Consider the following 20246-nt stretch of genomic DNA (forward strand, 5'->3'; position numbering starts at 1 on the left):
ATCTCTACTCCCTACCCCACGGGTTCTTCTATTCCTTTTATTTATTTATTTTTTTTGAAATTTTGCCAATTTCTATTTTTTTCAGGAACTGCCAAAGTTTTAGTGTTTTATAATTAATAGCACAACTGACCAGGGTCCAGGATATGAAGATACTATGTTCAAGCAACTAGGGGGTAAATCACTCTAAAAACTAACCATATAGTATGTGATAAGAATGCACATTTTATAATATAAAACCTGTCTACACATGGTAGTTAGTTGCAAAAAGCCATTCAGTCTTCTCTTGGCTTGGAAGAAAGGTGCTTCGGATTTCAGTGTAAGTTAGCAACCTTCAACTCCTTTGTGAGGCAGGTATTTTGCTTTCACCTTCCAGTTCTTCCTCTCCAGCCTGTGTCATGAAGTCTGCGATGTTTTTCTCCAGATCATCAATGCACCTACTCAGATCATCAATTCTTCCAATAATCTGGTCAGACATGGTCTGAAATTTATCTTGCATCTGCTGCAGGAGGGTCTGCACCACTGAGGCCAGATTCTGCCCCATCTTGGGGTCAGTCTTGGCTATCTCCCTGGTTCCCAGGTTGGCGGCGATGTCTTGGACCGTCACCTACACTAACATGCAGACCTCCTCTGTTCCTTTTTTATTTTTTATTTATTTATTTTTTTTATTAAATCATAGCTGTGTACATTGATATGATCATGGGGCATCATTCACTAGCTTTACAGACCGTTTACCAAGTTTCACATATACCCTTGTAAGATGCACCGCTGGTGTAATCCCACCAATCCCCTTCCCTCTACCCACCTCCCCTCTGTTCCTTTTTTAATGAAATTGAAACAAGACCTCCTATGTTGCCCCAGCTGGACTCAAATTCCTGGGCTCAAGGGGTCTTCTGGCCTCAGCCTCCCAAGCTGCTAGGACTGCAGGAGTGTGTCACTATGCCTGGCTTCTCCTTTGAGTGATGTGCTTGGAGTCTCTTCCCTGGAGTTTGGATGAGAAATACCCTTTCCCACTCCATAGGGATGGTCTCTGTGGACCCCACTTTTTATCCTCCCCTTCTGGGGCTGGGACTGGTGAGGGCGGTGGGGGGCCAACCACTCAGGACTGGCCCCAGCCAGTAGATCCCACCCAGGGAGTTTCTTATCAACTATTGTGGACACTCTGGACTGTTCCAAAGCTTATCTTAGGCCCTTTCCCCACAAATTAGCACATATGATTCCCTAGGACCTCTGCCAAGATGTTGGCATATCCAAATGGCTGATCTGGCCCTGAATGTGCCTTCAAGAGCTGGTTATATTCCTGACCTCTATTGTGGTGAGTGGAATGCAGCAACTACTTCTGGCTTGAATGTTGGACCAGATTTCCCTACCACTGTGGGTCCTCAGTGTGGCTGGTTCCTGCCCCTGTTTCCCCTCCCCACCCCCCGCCCCTGCCAAAACCCTGAGTGAAATAGCCTTAGATCTTAGAAGGACTGAGGAAGGCGGGAAGAATGAACATACCTTTTATGTCATCTGGTTGCCCCATGCGCTGCTGGGTCTTTATGCTCTGAATATGGGTCCGGAGAGTGGGGGTCCTTATACCTGACCCACTCTTTCATGTCACTTTTCTGCTCAAGTGTCACCTCTTGGGGAGTCCCTCCCTGGTTACAGTGTCCAGACCAATCTCCTCAATCACTTTCTAGCTTGTCTCACTCTGGTCATTTCTTTCATAACCACCATCAATGTGACTTGGTCATATTGCCTGAGAGTTTCCCCCATCTGACATGAGCATCACAATGCCAGAGACCTTGTCCGTTTTGTCATTCTGTGTCCCTGACCTTAGCACTATGCCTAGTGTTCAAGTAAATCAACTACCTGAGAGGTATAACTCCACCTTACCATTTCGCCAAAGATGATGTGAGGTTCAGAGACGGCAAGCAACTTACCCAGGGTTGCACAGCTGGCCAGTGACAGAGTGTGGATTAAACTCAGTTCTGCTAAATCCTGAATGTGTTTCTCCCTGACACTCAACAAAAGAAAAGTGAAACTCCAGCTAGTGGGCGGCCTTCCTGCTTGTCTAGAGAGACCTTAGGTGGATCCTGGGAGACGTGTCTTCATCTTCTTCATGGTGACTCAAAATAAGAGGTGGTCACCAGTGTTGTGTACCAGCAGTGTGCCCCCACTATCTTAACCCCTATTTCTTAAAAAAAAAAAAATTTTTTTTTAGAGACAGGGTGTCACTGTATTGCCTAGGCCGGAATGTAGTGCTTTGATCATAGCTTACTATAACTTCAAACTCCTGAGCTCAAGGGATCCTCCTACCTCAGCCTTCTGAGTAGCTGGGACTACCTCATGCCTGGCTAAATTATTTACTTATTATTCTTATAGAGACAAGGTCTCACTATGTTGCCCAGGCTGGTCTCACACTCCTGGCCTCAAGGAATCCTCAGACCTCCCCCTCCTGGAGTGATGGTATTACAGGCATGAACCACAGCACCAGCCTGGTTTGTTGTAATAATTAAATTTATAGTATGTCAATGTGAAAAACAAAGCAATAGAGATGTGTAAAAGGTTAAAAGGGTGTTTGCTCCAATTCTCTTTCCCCCAATTCCACTGTGTGATTTTATGAGATACATAATGTATTATACCAGTTTTTTATTCACAGTTCCCAGCTTATAACTCCCATGGCCCTTGTTAGAGACTTTTAATATAATTTGGGGAGCATTTTCAACAGCAGAAACAGGCCTGGAAAACAGAATCTCTCTCTCTCTACTTTCTCCTGCCCTCTTTCTGCTTGCCCATGGCAGGACTCTTATATTCCCCCACCTTTCTGATTGTGGGTACTAAGACCCATTCCAGAGAGGGTCCTGCTCTACACCCTGGAGGGAGGAATGCGGTCCAGAGAGGACAAGAGGAATCTGAACAGACAGGCCTTATCTTTTTGTCCAATCACATTTCAACCTGATTGTAAATGCTTCAGTCCCCATAACAGGTGTAAGAGGATAGGTTTGGGGGAGTTTTCAGGTAGCTGCTGAACATGGGAGGCAGAGAACTCATCCACATGTAGGGGCAGGGCACAGCCCAACTCAGTGGAGACAGAAGCTCCTGCATTCTAGACCCTCTCAGATCTCACCCTGTATATCTCTTCATCTGGCAGTTTATATTCTTTAAAATATCCTTCATAATAAACTGAAAAAGATAAGTAAGCATTTTCCTGAGTTTTGTAAGCTGCTCTAGCAAATTAATCAGACCCAAAGGGGAAGTCGTAAGAACCCCAACTTGAAGCTGTTTGGCCAGAAATTCTAGAAGTCTAGACTTATATCTGGTGTTGGAAAGGGGGCAGTGTTGGGGGTTGGGACCTCATTCTTGGGGATCTGACAATATCTCCAGGTAGATACTGTCAGAATTGGAGACACCTAGCTGGTGTGTGTGGCAGAATTGCTTGCTTGCTTGTTGGTGGGGAGAAATCTGCATACGTCTGGTTACAAAGCTCTTCTGTGTGTTTGTTTTTGTGGTGTGGGAGTAGAGGAAAACACGATTAAGTTTTTTTCACACAGTGTCTTCTGGATTTTATTTCGCTGTTTATGCAAATGTATATAGAAATACGCACACACACACATATATACTCGTAAGTTTCATATATGGATACCATTGCTCACATTATCATTTGAAACTTACTCTTTCCTACTCTTCTCTTCCTGTGTCTGAAAGAACCCTGGCAAGACCTATTTTGAGATGTGAAGACTGAGGTTCAGAGGTTGAGGGTAGTGCCTGAGGCTGGTCATTCTGTGGTCCCATGCACTTGTCCACTGCCATGTTCTGGGTGAGGGTGGAAGAGCACGTAGAGAGAAGCACCAGCTTCCCTCTTCTTATGGCGGCTTCTCTCCCTCCAACACTTTCTGGGGGCCGGTCTATAACCCAGGCTTGTGTAATTTGACCCCTTTGGGGAATCTCCCACCTCCTCAGGCAAAAAGTTTCTGGAGCAGAGAGTTTTCTCTTAAGGATTCCTTCCTCCCACCAGATCCAGGATTTGAGAGTCCCTGTGATAAATCCTGCCTTACCTTACCTCCCTCATTGTACCGGCTGCAGAGTCCAGCAGGGGTATTAGTTCTTCCTTGTGTCTAATGAAAGTTCAACATCTTACAGCTTCAATAGCAGACCCCATTTTGCTTCTCATCTCAGCCTTCCCAAGGACAAATTGTATGGTCCCATATGTTTGTGATCTTAGTATGAATTTCAAAGGAATGAGATATCTCTTGCCTTTTTGTGTAGCCTGGGTACCCCATCCCCCAGCTGCCCTTGAAGGTTCTTCCTCTTCACTCATGGCTCTGCTAAAAGATCACCTCCTCCTGGAAACTCTTCCTGAGTGTTTGGTTTATTTGATCATACTATTGTTTTTGGATCATCACCCATCTCTCCATGAGATGTGATCCCTTTGACAGAAGAGTACCCACCTTTGCATCCCTGGGGCCAAAAGCAGTGCCAGACAGCATTATAGATGCTCAATAAATGTGGCATTGCATGAACAGCCATAAAGGGTGCAGATTTTTCTCCTTATTTTAGAACTGAAAAAAGCCTGAAGAATCAGAGCTGTTTAAGTCCTTTAACCGCTGAGAGTCAATTTTTGTTAGAGGAGAAAGGTGAGGGTTCAGTTTCAGTCTTCTACAAGTTGCCAGCCAATTCGCCCAGCACCATTTGTTAAATAGGGAGTTTTTCCCCCATTTATATTTTTGATAGGCTTATCAAAGATCAAATGATGATAAGTGTCTGGGTTCATCTCTTGGTTCTCAATTCTGTTCCATACATCTACCTCTATTTTTGTGCCAGTACCATGCAGTTTTGATCACTATCGATTTATAGTATAGTCTGAAGTCTGATAGCATGATTCCTCCTGCTTTGTTTTTATTTCTGAGTAATGTCTTGCCTATTCGAGGGTTTCTCTGTTTCCATATAAAACAAAGTACTAATTTCTCCAGATATTTAAAATATGACAGAGGTTCTTTAATAGGGATTGCATTAAATCTGTAGATTGCTTTGGGTAGTATAGACATTTTAACAATGTTAATTCTTCCCAGCCATGAGCATGGTATATTTTTCCATTTGTTAACATCTTCAGCTATTTCTTTTCTCAGAGTTTCATAGTTCTTGGAGATAGTGCAGGGGAAACACTTGAAAAAAATTGGCCCGGGAGAATACTTTATGAGGAGGAGCCCTGAGGCAATTGACGCAACATCAAAAATACATTACTGGGATTTGATCAAACTAAAAAGCTTCTGCACCGCCAAGAACACAGTAAATAAAGCAAGCAGACAGCCCTCAGAATGGGAGAGGATTTTTGCAGGTTACATTTCCGACAAAGGTCTAATAACCAGAATCCACAGAGAACTCAAACTTTTTAATAAGAAAAGAATAGGTGATCTCATTTCATTGTGGGAAAGAGACTTGAACAGAAGCTTCTCTGAAGAAGACAGACACACTGTCTACAGACACATGACAAAATGCTCCTCATCTTTAATCATCAGAGAATGCAAACCAAAACTACTTTGAGATATCATCTAACTCCAGTAAGAGTAGCCCACATCACAAAACCCCAAAACTACAGATGTTTGCATGGATGTGGAGAAAAGGGAACACTTCAGCAGTGCTGGTGGGAATGCCAGCTAGTACTTTCCTTTTGGAAAGAAGTTTGGAGAACACTCAGGGATCTAAAAGTAGACCATTTGATTCTGCAATTCCTCTACTAGGTGTATATCCAAAAGACCAAAAATCACTTTGTAAAAAAGATATTTGCACCAGATTGTTCATTGCAGCTCAAGTAATAATTGCCAAGTCATGGAAAAAGCCCAAGTGCCCATCAACCCATGAATGGATTAATAAATTATGGTATATGTATACCATGGAATACTATGCAGCATTAAAAAAGATGGAGATTTTACCTTTTTTATGTTTACATGGATGGAGCTGGAAAATATTCTTCTTAGTAAAGTATCTCAGAAATAGAAAAAAAAATCCAATGTAGTCAGTACTACTGTGAAACCAATTTATAATCACTCACACTTTCATATGAAAGATGAATCACAACTATAGCCCAGGATGAAGGAGGGAAGGGGAAGGGGATGGAAAGGGAGGGGGGGTGGTTTGATAGATGGAGGGTTAATGGTGGGACCACACCTATGGAGCATATTGCAAGGGTACAAGTCAAATCTATCAAGTATAGAACACAAATGTCTTAACACTGTGGTTAAGTAAATGAGGTGAAAGCTATGTTAATTAGTAGGATGTAAGCACTCCAATTTGTACAAATATAATCAACATTGAATCCCACAAAGGCATAAATGTATTCATGATCTATGTATATATGACTTATATGACTTAATAAAAAGTAAATAATATGAATTGAAAAAAACTAACCAAAAAATGAATATGAAACATAGGAATTGAAAAAAACTAACAAAACCTCTGCATGTTAATTGTTTAAAATAATAAAAATTTGGAAGACCTTTAAAAAAAAAAAAGAATTAGAGCTGTTAAGAGGGTCCCCTGCCAGCACCCTGCAAAGCCTCAAGCTGGGAATCTTAAAGCAAACCTCCTTAAACTTGAAGGAATATATACCAATCTCCTGTGGATGCAATGACGAGTTGGCATTTTTGTGCAGAGATGTGAGATTTTACATTCTTGCAAGCTCTTAGGTGACACTGATGATGCAGGTGTGTGAACCACCCTGAATAGCTGAGCCTTTGAGCTCATGGCTGCAAACATCTCTTTCCTCTTCAGATATTTAATAATCACCTACCATGTTCTAGGCTTTGCTGTCACCTGTACTATGACACTTACCTAATTTGCTGTGGGACTGGAGCAAGTTGTTGATCCTCTGATTCTGAATCTCTGATTCCTCTTCTGTAAAAATGGGCTCATGAGGGTGATACCGCAGGGCTGCTGGATGACCACCAAATGACAACGGTAGCAGCAAAGTCAATGGGTAGCATTGATTGAGCCCTCACTCTGCTTATGCATTTTACACGCACTGTTTCTTCACTTGTTACACAGTCTTGTGAGGTGGGTGCTACTGAAATGCCCATTTACAGACAAGAAGAGCACAGTCAACTGGTGAAGGGATTTGGCAAATGTTGGTGGCCACTCTTCCTGCTCTAAGCTGCCTGCCCGTCCCAGGCACATGGTAGGTCTACAGTGAGTTGAGCCTCTCTGGCCACTGGGGGGCTTTCTCTTCTGTATCTCTAGGACCCTCTGGTTTCTCAGACTCTGGAATTGCCCCTGGCGTGGATGGAACTTCCAGCAGGTAGGGTCTATCCTTGTAGTGGTGAGGAGATTCCGGGGGTAGGGTTTGCACCCCACCCTACTGAGGGCTCTAGGGCCAGCTGCTTGAATTTCTTAGCCAATTGAGCTGGCAGTGGAAAAGAGGGTTGGGGAGAGGTCTCCCTCATTGTACCAGTGTCAGGAGAGCTGTCTCCCCACCCCCGCCTGAGATTACCCCACAGCACAATTCTGGGCAGGATCCAGAGAGGCCCTAGAGGGGGGCATTGGATTCTTGGGTGGAGTATCCCAGTTGTGGGAGGAGGAGGCATGTGGTGATAAAAGGGCCTCGTGATATTTCCTCTCTGCAGTCACCACCAGACCTGAGATTCCACCCTTATTGTAAATGTCTCTGGATCAATATAGCATTGTCTGTACCAATGGTGATGGAACAGTGTGGCAGAGGAAAAGCGTCTGGGCTTGATGGTCTGATAGACCCAAGTTCTGTTGAGCTCTGCAACTACCCTGTTCCCCCCAAAATAAGACAGTGTCTTATTTTAAATTGTGCTCTCAAAGATGTGCTAGGTCTTATTTTCAGGGGACGTCTTATCTTTCCTGTAAGTAGGTCTTATTTTCGGAGGATGTCTTATTTTCGGGGAAACAGGCTAGAAGCATATCCTCTCTGAGCCTCAGTCTGTTCTTCTGGTAAATGGGCATCTTTCCTCCTCTGGATGCTGTCACTTGGATCTCTCCACCCAATCCACAGGGCTCTGTCTCAGGGTGCTGAAGGGAGGGTGGTGGGAAGGCTGTGGGTATTGTGAAGCATGTGAACATCTGACAAAAAACAGGTGAACTTCATGTAGAATGCCTGGCACACAGTAGGCACACTTCATGGAGTGGATCTGGCGGAGTAGGTGCACTTCAAGTAGTGAACCTGAGATACAGTAAGCATGCTGATATGAAGTACTTTGCACCGAGTAGGTTTACTTTACATTGAGCAGCCAACACACAGAGGGAGACTTTATATAGAGCAGCCAGCACCCACTAGGTATGCTTGATATAGGACAGCAGGCACACAGTAGGCATGCTTTATTTAGAATATCAGGCACTCAGTATATAGCATTTATGTAAAGTACCTGACACACAGTAGGTACACTAAATGGACAGCACCTGGCACACAGTACATGCACTTTATAGAGTGAGCCTTGTGTACAGTAAGCCCAATTTATGGAAAGTGTTTAGACACAGTAGAAATACTTTGATGCAGCCTTTTGTACAGAGTACAGCATTGTCCACAGCAGCTCAAGTGCTAGTTTTTAGCCTCCCCACTTCACTACCTCTTTTTGAGGCTCCCTCCTTTCTGCAGTATTCCTCTGTCCCCCACTAAGGACCTTATCTGACATGAGGTCAGGCTCTTCCTGGAAGAGTCCAGGATGGCTAGCACTGCATACACTCAGAGCAAAGACAAGGCAGTATGCAGACTCCATTCAGCATCCCCTAGCTCTGCCCTCCCCTGCATGGACCCTGTCTGTTCATGGCCCATCTCAGTCTTACCCCTCCATGTCTCCCCTCTGTCCTTGGACACTAAGTCCAGTCTCTGGGTTTGCCCTTACAGCTGGGCTTTTCATTGCCAGAATCTGACCCAGGTAACCCTCAGGGAGGCTGAATTCTTTGTTCCTCCTCCTAGCAGTCATGTCTGCAGCCTGACAGGCTATGCAGCAGTGATCAGAGGCTTTGGTCTCTCAACCTCCTAATTCTGCACCAAGAAATGGTACCCTGGCCCACGCTGGGACAAGAGCTCAGGAGCTGATGTGGGGCAAGGGTTGGCCTGGCTCTGCTCATCTGCCACCCAAACTCTCAAGTTCTTTCATGCTTTTATGTGCTGCACCCTGGCCCTGAAAGGGCAGGGTTTCTATAAACTTTGGAGCTCCAGCTTACTCCCACGCCATGTGAGTAAGGCCGAGTCCTGGGGATCCGGTGCCTATGCTAGGTCACCCAAGTGCATTCCTCTGCACCCAGACTTTCCTATACTCTATGTTTTGGCCTCTTGCCTGGCCATGGAAGAAATAGCCAGTTTCAGTCCACTTCATCCCCCCAGCAGTGTTTCCTGGATCAGGGGCCAGGGGCAAAGATTTCCCAACACAGAGGCGGGGTCTGGGGGATAGCAGATTGTGTGAAGCAAGTTGCTCTGGAGAGAAGGTGGAAAGTACTGGGGGTGGGGCAGATGGTGCTGGAGGGTCTTGGCCTGGAATGGGGAGGGGCTGCACAAGGCTGGGTTGGCTCCAGAGATGTGGCCCTGGGAATGGTGGCTTCCTGGTAACTGAGCCCCTGGCAATGTGTCAGTGATTCAGACTGGGCCTTACTGGACTGTAATCAGCTTTCTCTCTTGTTACTTTCCTCCTCCTCTTTCCCCTCCCCCTTTTTCCCTCCTCCTCCTCTTATTTCTTTTCCTCTCTCTCACTCTGCCTCTTCCCCTTGGGTCCCTGAGTCTCCTCTGCTCTCAGTCCCTGCTTCCCTGTCTCTGAGCCCTTCCTGTCCCTGTCCCTCTGCGCTGGCCCGACACCTTCCTCTCTCCTGAGCCTCAGGAACTCCCCCTCCATCCCTCTGTCCTGCAGAATGCCACAGCTGAGCTTATTCTGGCTGGGCCTGGGGCCGGTGGCAGCCTCCCCATGGCTGCTGCTGTTGCTGGTCGGGGCCTCCTGGCTGTTGGCCCGCATCCTGGCCTGGACCTACACCTTCTATGACAACTGCCGCCGCCTCTACTGTTTCCCACAGCCTCCCATGCGGAGCTGGTTTTGGGGTCACCTGGGCCTGGTGAGTGTGGCAGCAGGATGAATCTGTGGTGTCAGGGTGGGTGGACTTTTCCTGGGGTCAGAAAAGGGGCTCAGGGAGCTGGGAGTCCAGGTGGTCTGGAGTCTGGAAGGACAGAGAAGCAAGGGAGACAGCTCCCTCATTCCTCTGCTCACCCCCTCATTGCTCTGTTGAAATGCCCAAGGCCTCTCTCGCCCCCTTGTCCTGACCCCCCTTAGGATCCTTTCCCTGCCTATCTTCTTACACTGGCGCACTTGAGGGGCTCCTTAGGAGGCTACCCAGACCAGGGACCCCCTGGTGTTTCTATAGTCTCCACTGTTGAACTTGAGCCCTCCTGAGGGGCTCTGTTTTAGGTCTGCTTCCTGCCTGGTCCATTTCCTCTGTCTGCCCCTCCCTGGGCTGCTGCTTTCCACAGGAATTAGCTACCACACTCTGAACCCCGTCTCAAATACACAGGGGCACAGCTGGGCCAGGAGAAAAGTGTGAGCAGTGTCCCACCCCCTGCCCTTCCTGGGGCACCTTCCTTTTATGCTGCTCTTCCCCACAAAGATGACACATTGGGCCCTGCTGTGCAACCTGGATAAGTGTTGGCCACTAGCTTCCCCTTTCAGGAGCCTTTCTTAACCCTTCTCCCCTAGTCTTTGCCCTCTGACTTAGATCTGGTCTCTCCTTTGTGGGACTAGGCTTCAGTCTGTTCATTTGCAATGGCAGGAGGGATGGGAGTGTCCATAGGTTCAGTAGGAGGGTGAAGAGGATGAACAATACACAGAGTCTATCATGAGCCCAAGGTGCTCACAGGTGGGACTCACCATCCTGACAGATAGTTAGAATTCATCTCTGCACTTCTGGTGTCTGCTGAGGCTGGAATGTTCCTGCTATGCTCATCCTTCTTGAAAGGAACTGAAGCCTGTATGGACCAGCCAGGACACGCAAGTTTGTTGAAGCAAGCCCTAGGGATATGCTATGAGATCACACTGCTGCCTATAAACTCCCCATATGGCTGCTTCTGGGCTGGAACTGCTCCAAGAACAAGAAAAATCCCTTCTCTTCAGCTAAAGTGTACCTCTTTGTGAGCAGATGACATGTCGTCTCCCGGTGCCTTGAAATGCACCCTTGGGGACTTTGAGATGGCTCTGAGTGAAGGAGCAGGAGGAAGCAGATATTCCCTCCTGTGCAGAATCTGGATACACCGTTCACTGCAGAGGCCTCCCCACCTCTGCAGGTTGCGAGGAAAACCTGCTGTGGCTTCTCTTGGGGAAATGTATTAATCAGGGTTTGCCACAGAAAAAGAATCAGTAGGATTGATCTATCTATCGACCATCTATCTATCATCCAGTCATCTATCTAATTATTGTCTACCTACCTGTCTACTTTTCTATCTTCCTATCTACTGAGAGAAGAGGGAATTTATATTAAGAATTGCCTCATGTATTTATGGGGGCCTAGAAGTTCCATGATACCCTATCTGCAGGCTGGAGAACCACAGATGCCAATGCTGTAATTCTGAGTCCAAAGACCTGAGAAACTGGAGTTCCGATGTCCAAGGGCAGGAGGTGTCCCAGCTCTGAAGACAGAGCCAAGGCCCCCATCCTCTGCTTTTTTGTTCTATTATGCCCTTCAGTGGATGGTGCCCACCCACACTGGGGAGGGTGGATCTCCCTTCCTCAGATTACCAATTCAAATGCTGATCTCTTCCAGAAACTTTCAGGGATACACCAGAAGTAATGTCGTGCCACCCCTCTGGCCATCCCTTAGCCCGGTCATGTTGGCACCTATAATTAACCACCATAGGAGGTGACAGCTCCTGCCTTGCTTGCAGATCCCCCCCACGGAGGAGGGCATGAGGGACCTGACTCACCTGGTGGCCACCTACCCCTGGGGCTTTAAGAGGTGGATGGGTCCCATCGTCCCCATCATCACTTTGTACCACCCTGACTTCGTCCGGTCTGTCCTCAATGCTTCAGGTATCTATACAGAGCTTGTGGTGGTTGTCACTGTGATACATCTGATGCCTTCTTCAAGTTCCTGGGTGGCCCCTGCAGGACCCCGATCCCTCCTTCCCTCTCCACCCTCATCCAACTTTCTCTTCCCTTCACGTATTCACCAGCCCCCCCTCCACCCTCATCCAACTTTCTCTTCCCTTCGCGTACTCACCAGCACCCCCCCCCAGTGTGTCCTCCCTGCTCTGCCATCTGCCTCACGCCCTCCCTGGTGCTTTGGGCAGGGGCCTCAGGAGGCCTCAACCCAGGGCTCTGTCCTCGAAGAATCCCCAAGCTAGAGGAATGGATCTGGACAGAGGACCCCCAACTTTGTGTGGTTAGGAATGGGCTGTGACAGCTCAAATGAGAAATAAGGTCTTTGCTGAGGCAGAGGAGAGGAGGAGTTATTGAAGCTGGGTCTGAAATAAAGAATAGGGAGTTTATTTTATTTTATTTTTTTGAGACAGAGTCTCACTATGTCACCCTCGGTAGAGTGTGTGTCATCACAACTCGCAGCAACCTCAAACTCTTGGGTTCAAGTGATTCTCTTGCCTCAGCCTCCCAAGTAGCTGGGACTACAGGTGCCTGCCACAACGCCTAGCTAGTTTTTGGTTGTAGTTATCATTGTTGTTTGGCAGGCCTGAGCTGGTTTGAACCCACCAGCTCCAGTGTATGTGGCTGGCACCCTAGCCACTAAGCTACAGGTGCCAAGCCAAGAGTAGGGATTTTTTAAAGCAGAAAGCACAGTGATGCAGCAGGCATCATTGGTATTCAAGGTCTCCTGCCGGGGCTGGCATAAACCTTCTTGGTCTCCAGACCCAGAGCAATAAGGAGAACATGTGGCTGATGGAGGGTATGTTCCTATCATGCTTGAGGAACAATTTGGGTCACACTTAGCCCCTGTCTGGGACATTAAAGGGACCATATTTACATCCTGTTTGGGGTCCATCTTTGCAGTATGTTGAGATTGTGTCAAATCATCTCAGGTCTATTTTGAGCATCTTCTGTGATGCAAGGGGTATTCATGTATTTAGTAGTCCTGTCAGGATATGCCAACACATGTCAGGGCCATGTCAGAAGTCAGAAAGTTCTGGAGGAGACAGGGTGTCCTGGCTTCCTCTAAAGCAGTGATTCTCAACCTTCCTAATGCTGCAACCCTTTAACACAGTTCCTGTGGGTCATGACCCACAGTTTGAGAACCGCTACTCTAAAGGCATTTTTTAGTGCTTTGAGCTATACTCCCATATTGCAAGACATGCTGGACCATGTAAGAGCCATGGCAAGCTATGATGGGGTGTGCTGTGCCTTGTTAGGACATTTCATTGCTCTCCTGTGCTTCTGCAGCCTGCTCTGGGCTCCCTCTCTCTTCTTCCTTTCCTCCCTGCTTCCTCTGCCCTCAGCTCCCCTCCTGCTATGCTGGGCTTGGAGGGGAGCAAGTGCAAAACCCTGGTTGGGAGCCTCCACCTCCTCCCTGAGCCTCTTCCTTCCACCTTTCCATGTCCTCTGATGGTCCTCATTCATGTCAGCCGCCATTGCATCCAAGGATGTGATCTTCAGTAGCTTCCTGAAGCCCTGGCTGGGTGAGTAACTACAGGTGACTAGGGTGTGGACAACCTTGTTGGGTCACAGGAAGGCATTTTCCTTGCCCACTGCCCTTGACTTCACTACTAGGGGATGGGCTCCTGCTGAGTGGTGGTGACAAATGGAGCCATCACCGTCGCATGCTGACACCTGCCTTCCATTTCAACATCCTGAAGCCCTATGTGAAAGTTTTCAATGAGAGTGCAAACTTCATGCATGTGAGTTCCTTGAGCCTTGGGTCCCAGCTGAAGCCTCTCAGAAAGGAAGTGGCCTCAGACAGATTTGGTCTGAAGTTTTGGCTTTGCTGGTTGGCTTTGGCACCATTGCTTTCCTCTCCAAGCCTTGGTTTCCTCATCTGTAAAATGGGGGTAATAATACCTATTTAAAAGGAGGTCAAGATGATGTCATTGAGCCCTGTCCTTGGCACCAAAAGGTGTCAGTTTCTGTGTTTCTCTCTCAGAATCCCTGTAAGCTCAAGACAGTAAAGGGGGATTCATTACTTTATCCCTCAAGGCTGTTCTGTGCAAACAGAAGTCTGAGAAATGGCCCAGGTTAAGAACATAAGGGACTCACATATTTAGCACATACAGCGAGGATGTTTAGAGCCAATAGAGGAACTACCTCTTCCAACAAAAGGATATTTTTGTAATCAGTAGAGATGAGGAAAGCTAATTTATTAAGCATTCACCTTATGTAAAAAACAAGACTACGTGCCAATCCATAGTAAACATTGTCTAATTTAATTTTCACAACCCTATAAGGTAGAGATGATTGCAATCACCACATTATGCATGATGAAACTGGGGGCCAAGGAGATGATGGAGGTTGACCAAGATTGTCCAGCTAATAAGTGAGTTAGGAGTGGTAGAGCAGGGGTCCTGGTTTTATTTATCTGGCACTAAAGCAGGTCAATTTAAGTGGTAATGAAGATTTGACAGGTGGGGCCTAGGGGAGGCTAATGAGTTGACCAAGGGCATTTCAAGCATAGGAGACAGAGGTGAAACTTGAACTGAGGTCTCCTGTCTCCCAGATTTTGGGTCTTCCTCTCCCACCCAAGCCTGGTGCTCCCTGGGGAAGGGTGCGTGGGGCAGAGGACCAGGAGGCTGGTTCTGGAGAGTCCATCCTGGTATCTGGGTTTGGGGAGGGGCTCAGGGATCCAGGGTTCAACCTTAGCTTTGTCCCCTTCTTTGGTCAGGACAAGTGGCAGCGTCTGGCCTCGGAAGACAGTATCTATCTGGACATGTTTGAGCATGTCAGCCTCATGACCTTGGACAGTCTTCAGAAATGTGTCTTCGGCTTCAACAGCAATTGTCAGGAGTGAGTCCTTGCAATTGCAAATGTGAGGAGGGGCACTGGCCAGAGCAATTAGAAAAGCCTTTTTGGAGGAGGTGGATCATAGCTGGGCATTGGATAGGGAAGGTGAGAGAGACAGAGCAGCTCTTTCAGGTAGGTGGAAGTGTGTGAGTGAAGGTAAGGAAGCTAGGATGAGCAGAACATTTGGAACAGGCATTAGACACCTTGGCAATGAGGGTGGAGGGGTCAGCACTGGCTAGATCTCAAGTACACTGAAAGCCAGGCAAAGGGCTTGATCAGAGCTGAGCTTGGACATTTAACTCTGTAGAGGAATGACTGTTATATAGAGACAGGATGTAGAGAGACCTGGAGAAGAAGAGGTCTGAGTTTGGTGGAGAAAATGGAGCAGATTTCAGGAAAAAATGAGGAAAAATAGGTAGGAACAGATCCCAAGTAAGAAAGAGATAAAATAAGCACGATACCCAAGCTCTACCTGGGGCATGAGGTGGCTCAGAGAGAGTGGGAGGCAGAGAGAGAAGCGGGCTTGGAGGCACCCTTTTATGAATGGAATATGGTCCTGGATTGGTGCTGGAAGGTGCTCTCAGGGTTTCATGTGTGTTAAGGATGTGCCTCCTCTCTTTGCCCTGGCCCTGCAGGAATCCCAGTGAATATATTGCTGCCATCTTGGAGCTCAGTGCCCTTGTAATGAAACGAAATCGGCAGATCTTCCTTTATACAGATTTCCTGTACTACCTCACTCCTGATGGAAAGCGCTTCCGCAGGGATTGTGACCTGGTGCACGAGTTCACAGATGCTGTAATCCAGGAAAGGCGCCGTACCCTTGAGAGCCAGGGTATTGATGATTTCCTCAAAGCCAAAGCCAAGTCCAAGACTTTGGACTTCATTGATGTGTTACTACTGGCCAAGGTGGGCATCTCTGGGATCTGAATCCAAGAGTCAGAATGGAGCTTGATTTCAAATATTGGAGAAACTTGGTTTTTATTCAGAAGGCACTGGGGAACTATAGATGATGCTTGAAGAAGGCAGAGACAAGACAGATAAATTTTTGAGGTGACTCAGTAGAAGCTGGCCTAGGGGGAGGAAAAGAGGAGGCAGCAGAGCAGGTAGGAGCCTGAGAAGCAGGTTTGGAGATGGCAAGGGAGGCATCCTTCTTGGATGATGAGTCTTTAGGGATTGTTTCAGGTTAGACTCAGGTGCTCTCAAAGATAGTGTGACTCACATCTTGCCTTGTCTCTAGGATGAAAATGGGAAGGAGTTGTCAGACAAGGATATACGAGCAGAGGCTGATACCTTCATGTTTGCAGGTGAGGGTCCCACTGTGGAACTACAGTGCGGGGAGTAGTCCCTCTATTCCAGGGATGTGGTGGGTGGACCCTGGATCACTCCATTCTGCCTATCCTCCTCCACCCCTCATCCTCTCTGAGAATATCTTGGGTGCTGAAGCAGCCCAGAGAGTCAAGCCTGCCTCGCTGCTCCTCAGGCCATGACACAACAGCCAGTGCTCTCTCCTGGGTCCTGTACCACCTCGCAAGGCACTCAGAATACCAGGAGCGCTGCCGGGAGGAGGTGCAAGTGCTCTTAAGAGATCGGGAGCCTAAAGAGATTGAATGGTGAGTGCAGGTCTTCATGGTCTATTCCTGAGCTCTCTCATTGGCTCTGCTCCTCAGGTAGAAAGGAGTAAGATGGTTTTTCTGTTTTTATTTTGCAACTACTATTGCCTAGTGGAAATAGGGGTAGAGCCCAGAAGCAGGCCCTGTACTCAGCCTGAATAGCAAGGGAACAGAACCATTGAGACATCCATATTTATTGCCTTGCTAACTTGCTATGCGACCTTAGAGAAATAAATTCCCTATTCTGAACTACTTTGTCTTCTGTAAATTGGGAGAAGTCTGTAGCCCCCAGGAATGCTTGAAAAATTGGTGACAATGTATGTACAGCAGATGTCTCCTACCATGGATTCTGTGAAGCAACTGTTCCTCCATGCCCTTGCTTTTCTGGATAAAGTTGCATTATATTCCAAGACTTATTTCCTTCCATTTTTGCTCTTCCATGTAATTCTCACTTTATCATCTATTCTACAGATTAACAAAAATCCTAGTGAGTAAACATCATTGATCTCTTTGTTTAGTAAACACATCCACACTGGTGGCCTCATGAGCCCCCTTCCCTGCTCAGTGTTCAGGCCTATATTAATCCTATGTCAGCAAAGCTGGAGCAGAAGGAAAAGAAGACAAGAGTGGGAAGTCAAACAGTGAATGTAAATTCACTGTGTTGGGTGTGACTATAGGACAGTGCTTCCACCGAAGGGGAAAGATATGCATAATTCAGGTTGGAGGCATGCACAAAAAATCTTGGTGTATCTTGGGGGATAAGGAGAAGTAATAATGCCTGTATCCTTGTGAAATGCACAATGTGTGGAACAGGTAGGAGTTCCCAATGAGGCTAGAGCAGGTGACGGAAGCCCCTCTTGGAATGCTTTGGGAAGCATGCCAGTTCAAGTCCTTTGGGAAGCTGATGTGATATCAGAGCTAAATGTGAGGAGGGAGGCTGCTGTTAGGGAAGTCAGACATTGAGGGGAAATGGTGAGGCTCTAGGGCCCAACCATGCTCATTCATTGGCTGGGGGCAGCCCTGAAGTGTGCACTTGGTTGAACGGTGCAGCAGAACTTGAAGACCCTATATCTGGGGACTGGCAGCTCATTTCACTCTTACAGCTGGAAAGCAAGTTCTTTCTTGAAGGAATGCCCATGGCTATCATAGGAAGGAAATGGGAAGCCATGGGAGATGTTTGAGCAGGGGAGTGCAAGGCTAGATCTGTATCTCTCTGTGGGCAAAGTAGAGGGACATAGCTCAGGTAGTACCCTCAACTTCAAGGCTTTGCATAGCAGTCCTATGATGTGGAGAGATGATTTTATGTATCTTCCAACTTCAAAAAATTATACCCCCAGTAAGATTTTAAAAGGTTACAATGAATATAAACCTCTATTTTGTGCCAGCACTTTGAACCCATTCCTACCTTTGATGGCTTCCTGTGTGCTTCTAGGCAATGTTTATTTTATATTTACATTCATCTATTTATAGTTTCTCTCTTCTTGTATGTTCTTTCATTCTCTCTTTTTCTGAATGCAGAGTACTCAGGCAGGCACAATGACAATATAGTTTCAAGATCTTTTTATTGTTTTCAACATAAAGATTTGAAATACTAATTCTGAATTATAAAATCAATCATGGGAGCATTTTTTCTTTTTTTCATGAAATTAAACATTATGGGGAAGATTAAGATGACTTTTGATCTTTTATTTTTAAATTAACCTAGTCTTGATGAACTTTGTTCTTCTAACAATACTGGCATTTAAAAAACAAAAACCTAGCTAGATTTTTATTGGATTTCACTGAATATGTTGATTAATTTAGAAATAACTGACACTTTTAAAATATTAAGTCATCCTACCCTACAGTGTGGACTGAATCTTATTTATCAAAATAACTTAATAAGCTCTTTAAGAGATTTCTTTTTGTTTTTGTTAGCTGATTATAAAAAAATGTTTGTAAAGTTTTTCATGCCAATGTGTTAAAGGATACCTTCTGAGTGTTGTATTTTGCTCAGAAATGCATAGAAAAATGAAGGCCAAGTTTTCTTCTAGTACTTTTGCGACTTTGATTTTCTGATGCCTACAACCTTGATTCTTCGAATTAATTTTGTTATAGGACTGAAGGTCAGAGGGAGGTGCTGAGAGGGTCTCATGGGGGCATCAGCATGGCTGTGTTTACTCCCTGGACAACAGTTGGGGTGTTTCCATAGGGAGGACCTAGCCCAGCTGCCCTTCCTGACCATGTGCATCAAAGAGAGTTTGCGGCTGCATCCCCCAGTCACTGTCATGTCCCGCTGCTGTAACCAGGACATTGTGCTCCCAGATGGCAGAGTCATCCCCAAAGGTACCCACAATGGCAGGGGGAGGAGACTCCTGGGCAGGTTGGCGGTCCCATCAGGCAGAGTGGACCTTGTCTTGACTGTCCTCTCCTCCTCACAGGGAACATCTGTGTCATCAGCATCTTTGGGATTCATCACAACCCGTCAGTCTGGTCGGATCCCGAGGTGCTGCTCCTTCCCGTTCTCCATCCTGGGATCTGGTCTGGGGAGGAGCTCTGACCAGAGAAACCAGACTCTTCCCTCCACTGTGTCCACATTCGTCTTTTCTCGGGGTGGCTGGGTGTCTTGAGTGATCCCATCCAGCAGCCCTGTCTCACCCCATCCCCAGGTCTATGACCCCTCCCGTTTCGACCCGGAAAACCTTCAGACCAGGTCACCTCTGGCTTTTATTCCCTTCTCGGCGGGGCCCAGGTGAGACCAGTGGGGATCTGAGGCAGGGATGGGGTGAGGGTTGTCCGGGTGGCGACCTGGTCAGAACTTGACTTGCTGGGCAATGTGTTTCAGGGGCTTAAATAAGATCAGAAAAGAGTTGTGCTCAGAGTCCCCTCTCTCATCTTCTGGTCTGAGTTAGGGAGCTGCATTTGGACCAGGCAGGATCCGGGGAAACGCTAGGCCACATGGCGGGGGAGGGGGTTTGTCGCAGGGAGCTCAGATCCTGCCTTCTTATCAAATATGAACTAGATGGTGTGGGGTTCCCGGGTCAGATTCCAGGCGTGATGGGGAATGCTAGGTGCAGTCGCGGTTCCCCCTCTTTTCCCAGGAACTGCATCGGGCAGACCTTTGCCATGGCCGAGATGAAGGTGGTCCTGGCGCTCACGCTGCTGCGCTTCCGCGTCCTGTGTGACAACACAGAGCCGCGCAGGAAGCCGGAGCTGGTCATGCGCACGGAGGACGGCCTTTGGCTGCGGGTGGAGCCGCTGAGCGCGGGCCAGTAGTGATTCACTGCTGCCTGTCTTTAGACCCACTCGGAACCCAGCCATCCACCTACCTTTTCAGGTTCTTAAGAATAAAACTGTCACCTCTGCTTGAGCCTCACCCAGAGCCAGCGGGGGGCGCTCAAGGACTGTAGGAGTACGCGGGGTGAGAACGGCTGGGTGGAGGCGATGTGATGTACATCCATGTGCCCAAGAACCTGCCTGCCTCTCTGGCTGGCCACAGGGTCCCTACGCTGATGGCAGGTTGTCCCAAAGCCCAAGTATGGATATTTTTCTTTGTGAGTGATAGGGAGCCATGGGGAGTGTTTGAGCGGCATAGGGAATCAGGATTTAGAAGAGACATAGTGGGAAGCTTTAGACTTACACGAGTCACAAAAGTGAACCCGTAGAAGCACTCCACTTACACTGCCGTGACCTAGATTCCAATCTGCTAATAAACCCTGTCTTTTCACATTTGGGGGTTCTTCAC

At 47.2% G+C, this 20246-nt stretch overlaps 2 protein-coding genes across 2 annotated transcripts; one reads left to right on the top strand and one right to left on the bottom strand.

Annotated features, from left to right (window-relative positions):
• Window positions 1-331: 331 nt before the first annotated feature.
• On the bottom strand, window positions 332-4051 carry LOC128581007 (heat shock factor-binding protein 1-like). Its single transcript, XM_053583470.1, has 2 exons — window positions 4038-4051; window positions 332-566 (listed from the first exon to the last, which is right to left on the bottom strand). Exons 1-2 carry the CDS (start codon window positions 4049-4051, stop codon window positions 332-334), a joined length of 249 nt encoding a protein of 82 aa, XP_053439445.1.
• Window positions 4052-9843: 5792 nt separating this feature from the next.
• LOC128582209 (cytochrome P450 4F2-like) lies at window positions 9844-20037 on the top strand. The gene is made up of 12 exons (XM_053585897.1): window positions 9844-10041; window positions 11858-12002; window positions 13544-13597; window positions 13689-13816; window positions 14794-14915; window positions 15548-15818; window positions 16150-16216; window positions 16393-16522; window positions 18714-18847; window positions 18943-19007; window positions 19171-19253; window positions 19603-20037. Exons 1-12 carry the CDS (start codon window positions 9844-9846, stop codon window positions 19775-19777), a joined length of 1572 nt encoding a protein of 523 aa, XP_053441872.1. The 3' UTR covers window positions 19778-20037.
• The last annotated feature ends 209 nt before the right edge of the window (window positions 20038-20246 follow it).

This window comes from Nycticebus coucang, chromosome 3, assembly GCF_027406575.1.
Source record: "Nycticebus coucang isolate mNycCou1 chromosome 3, mNycCou1.pri, whole genome shotgun sequence".
NCBI lineage: Eukaryota > Metazoa > Chordata > Mammalia > Primates > Lorisidae > Nycticebus > Nycticebus coucang.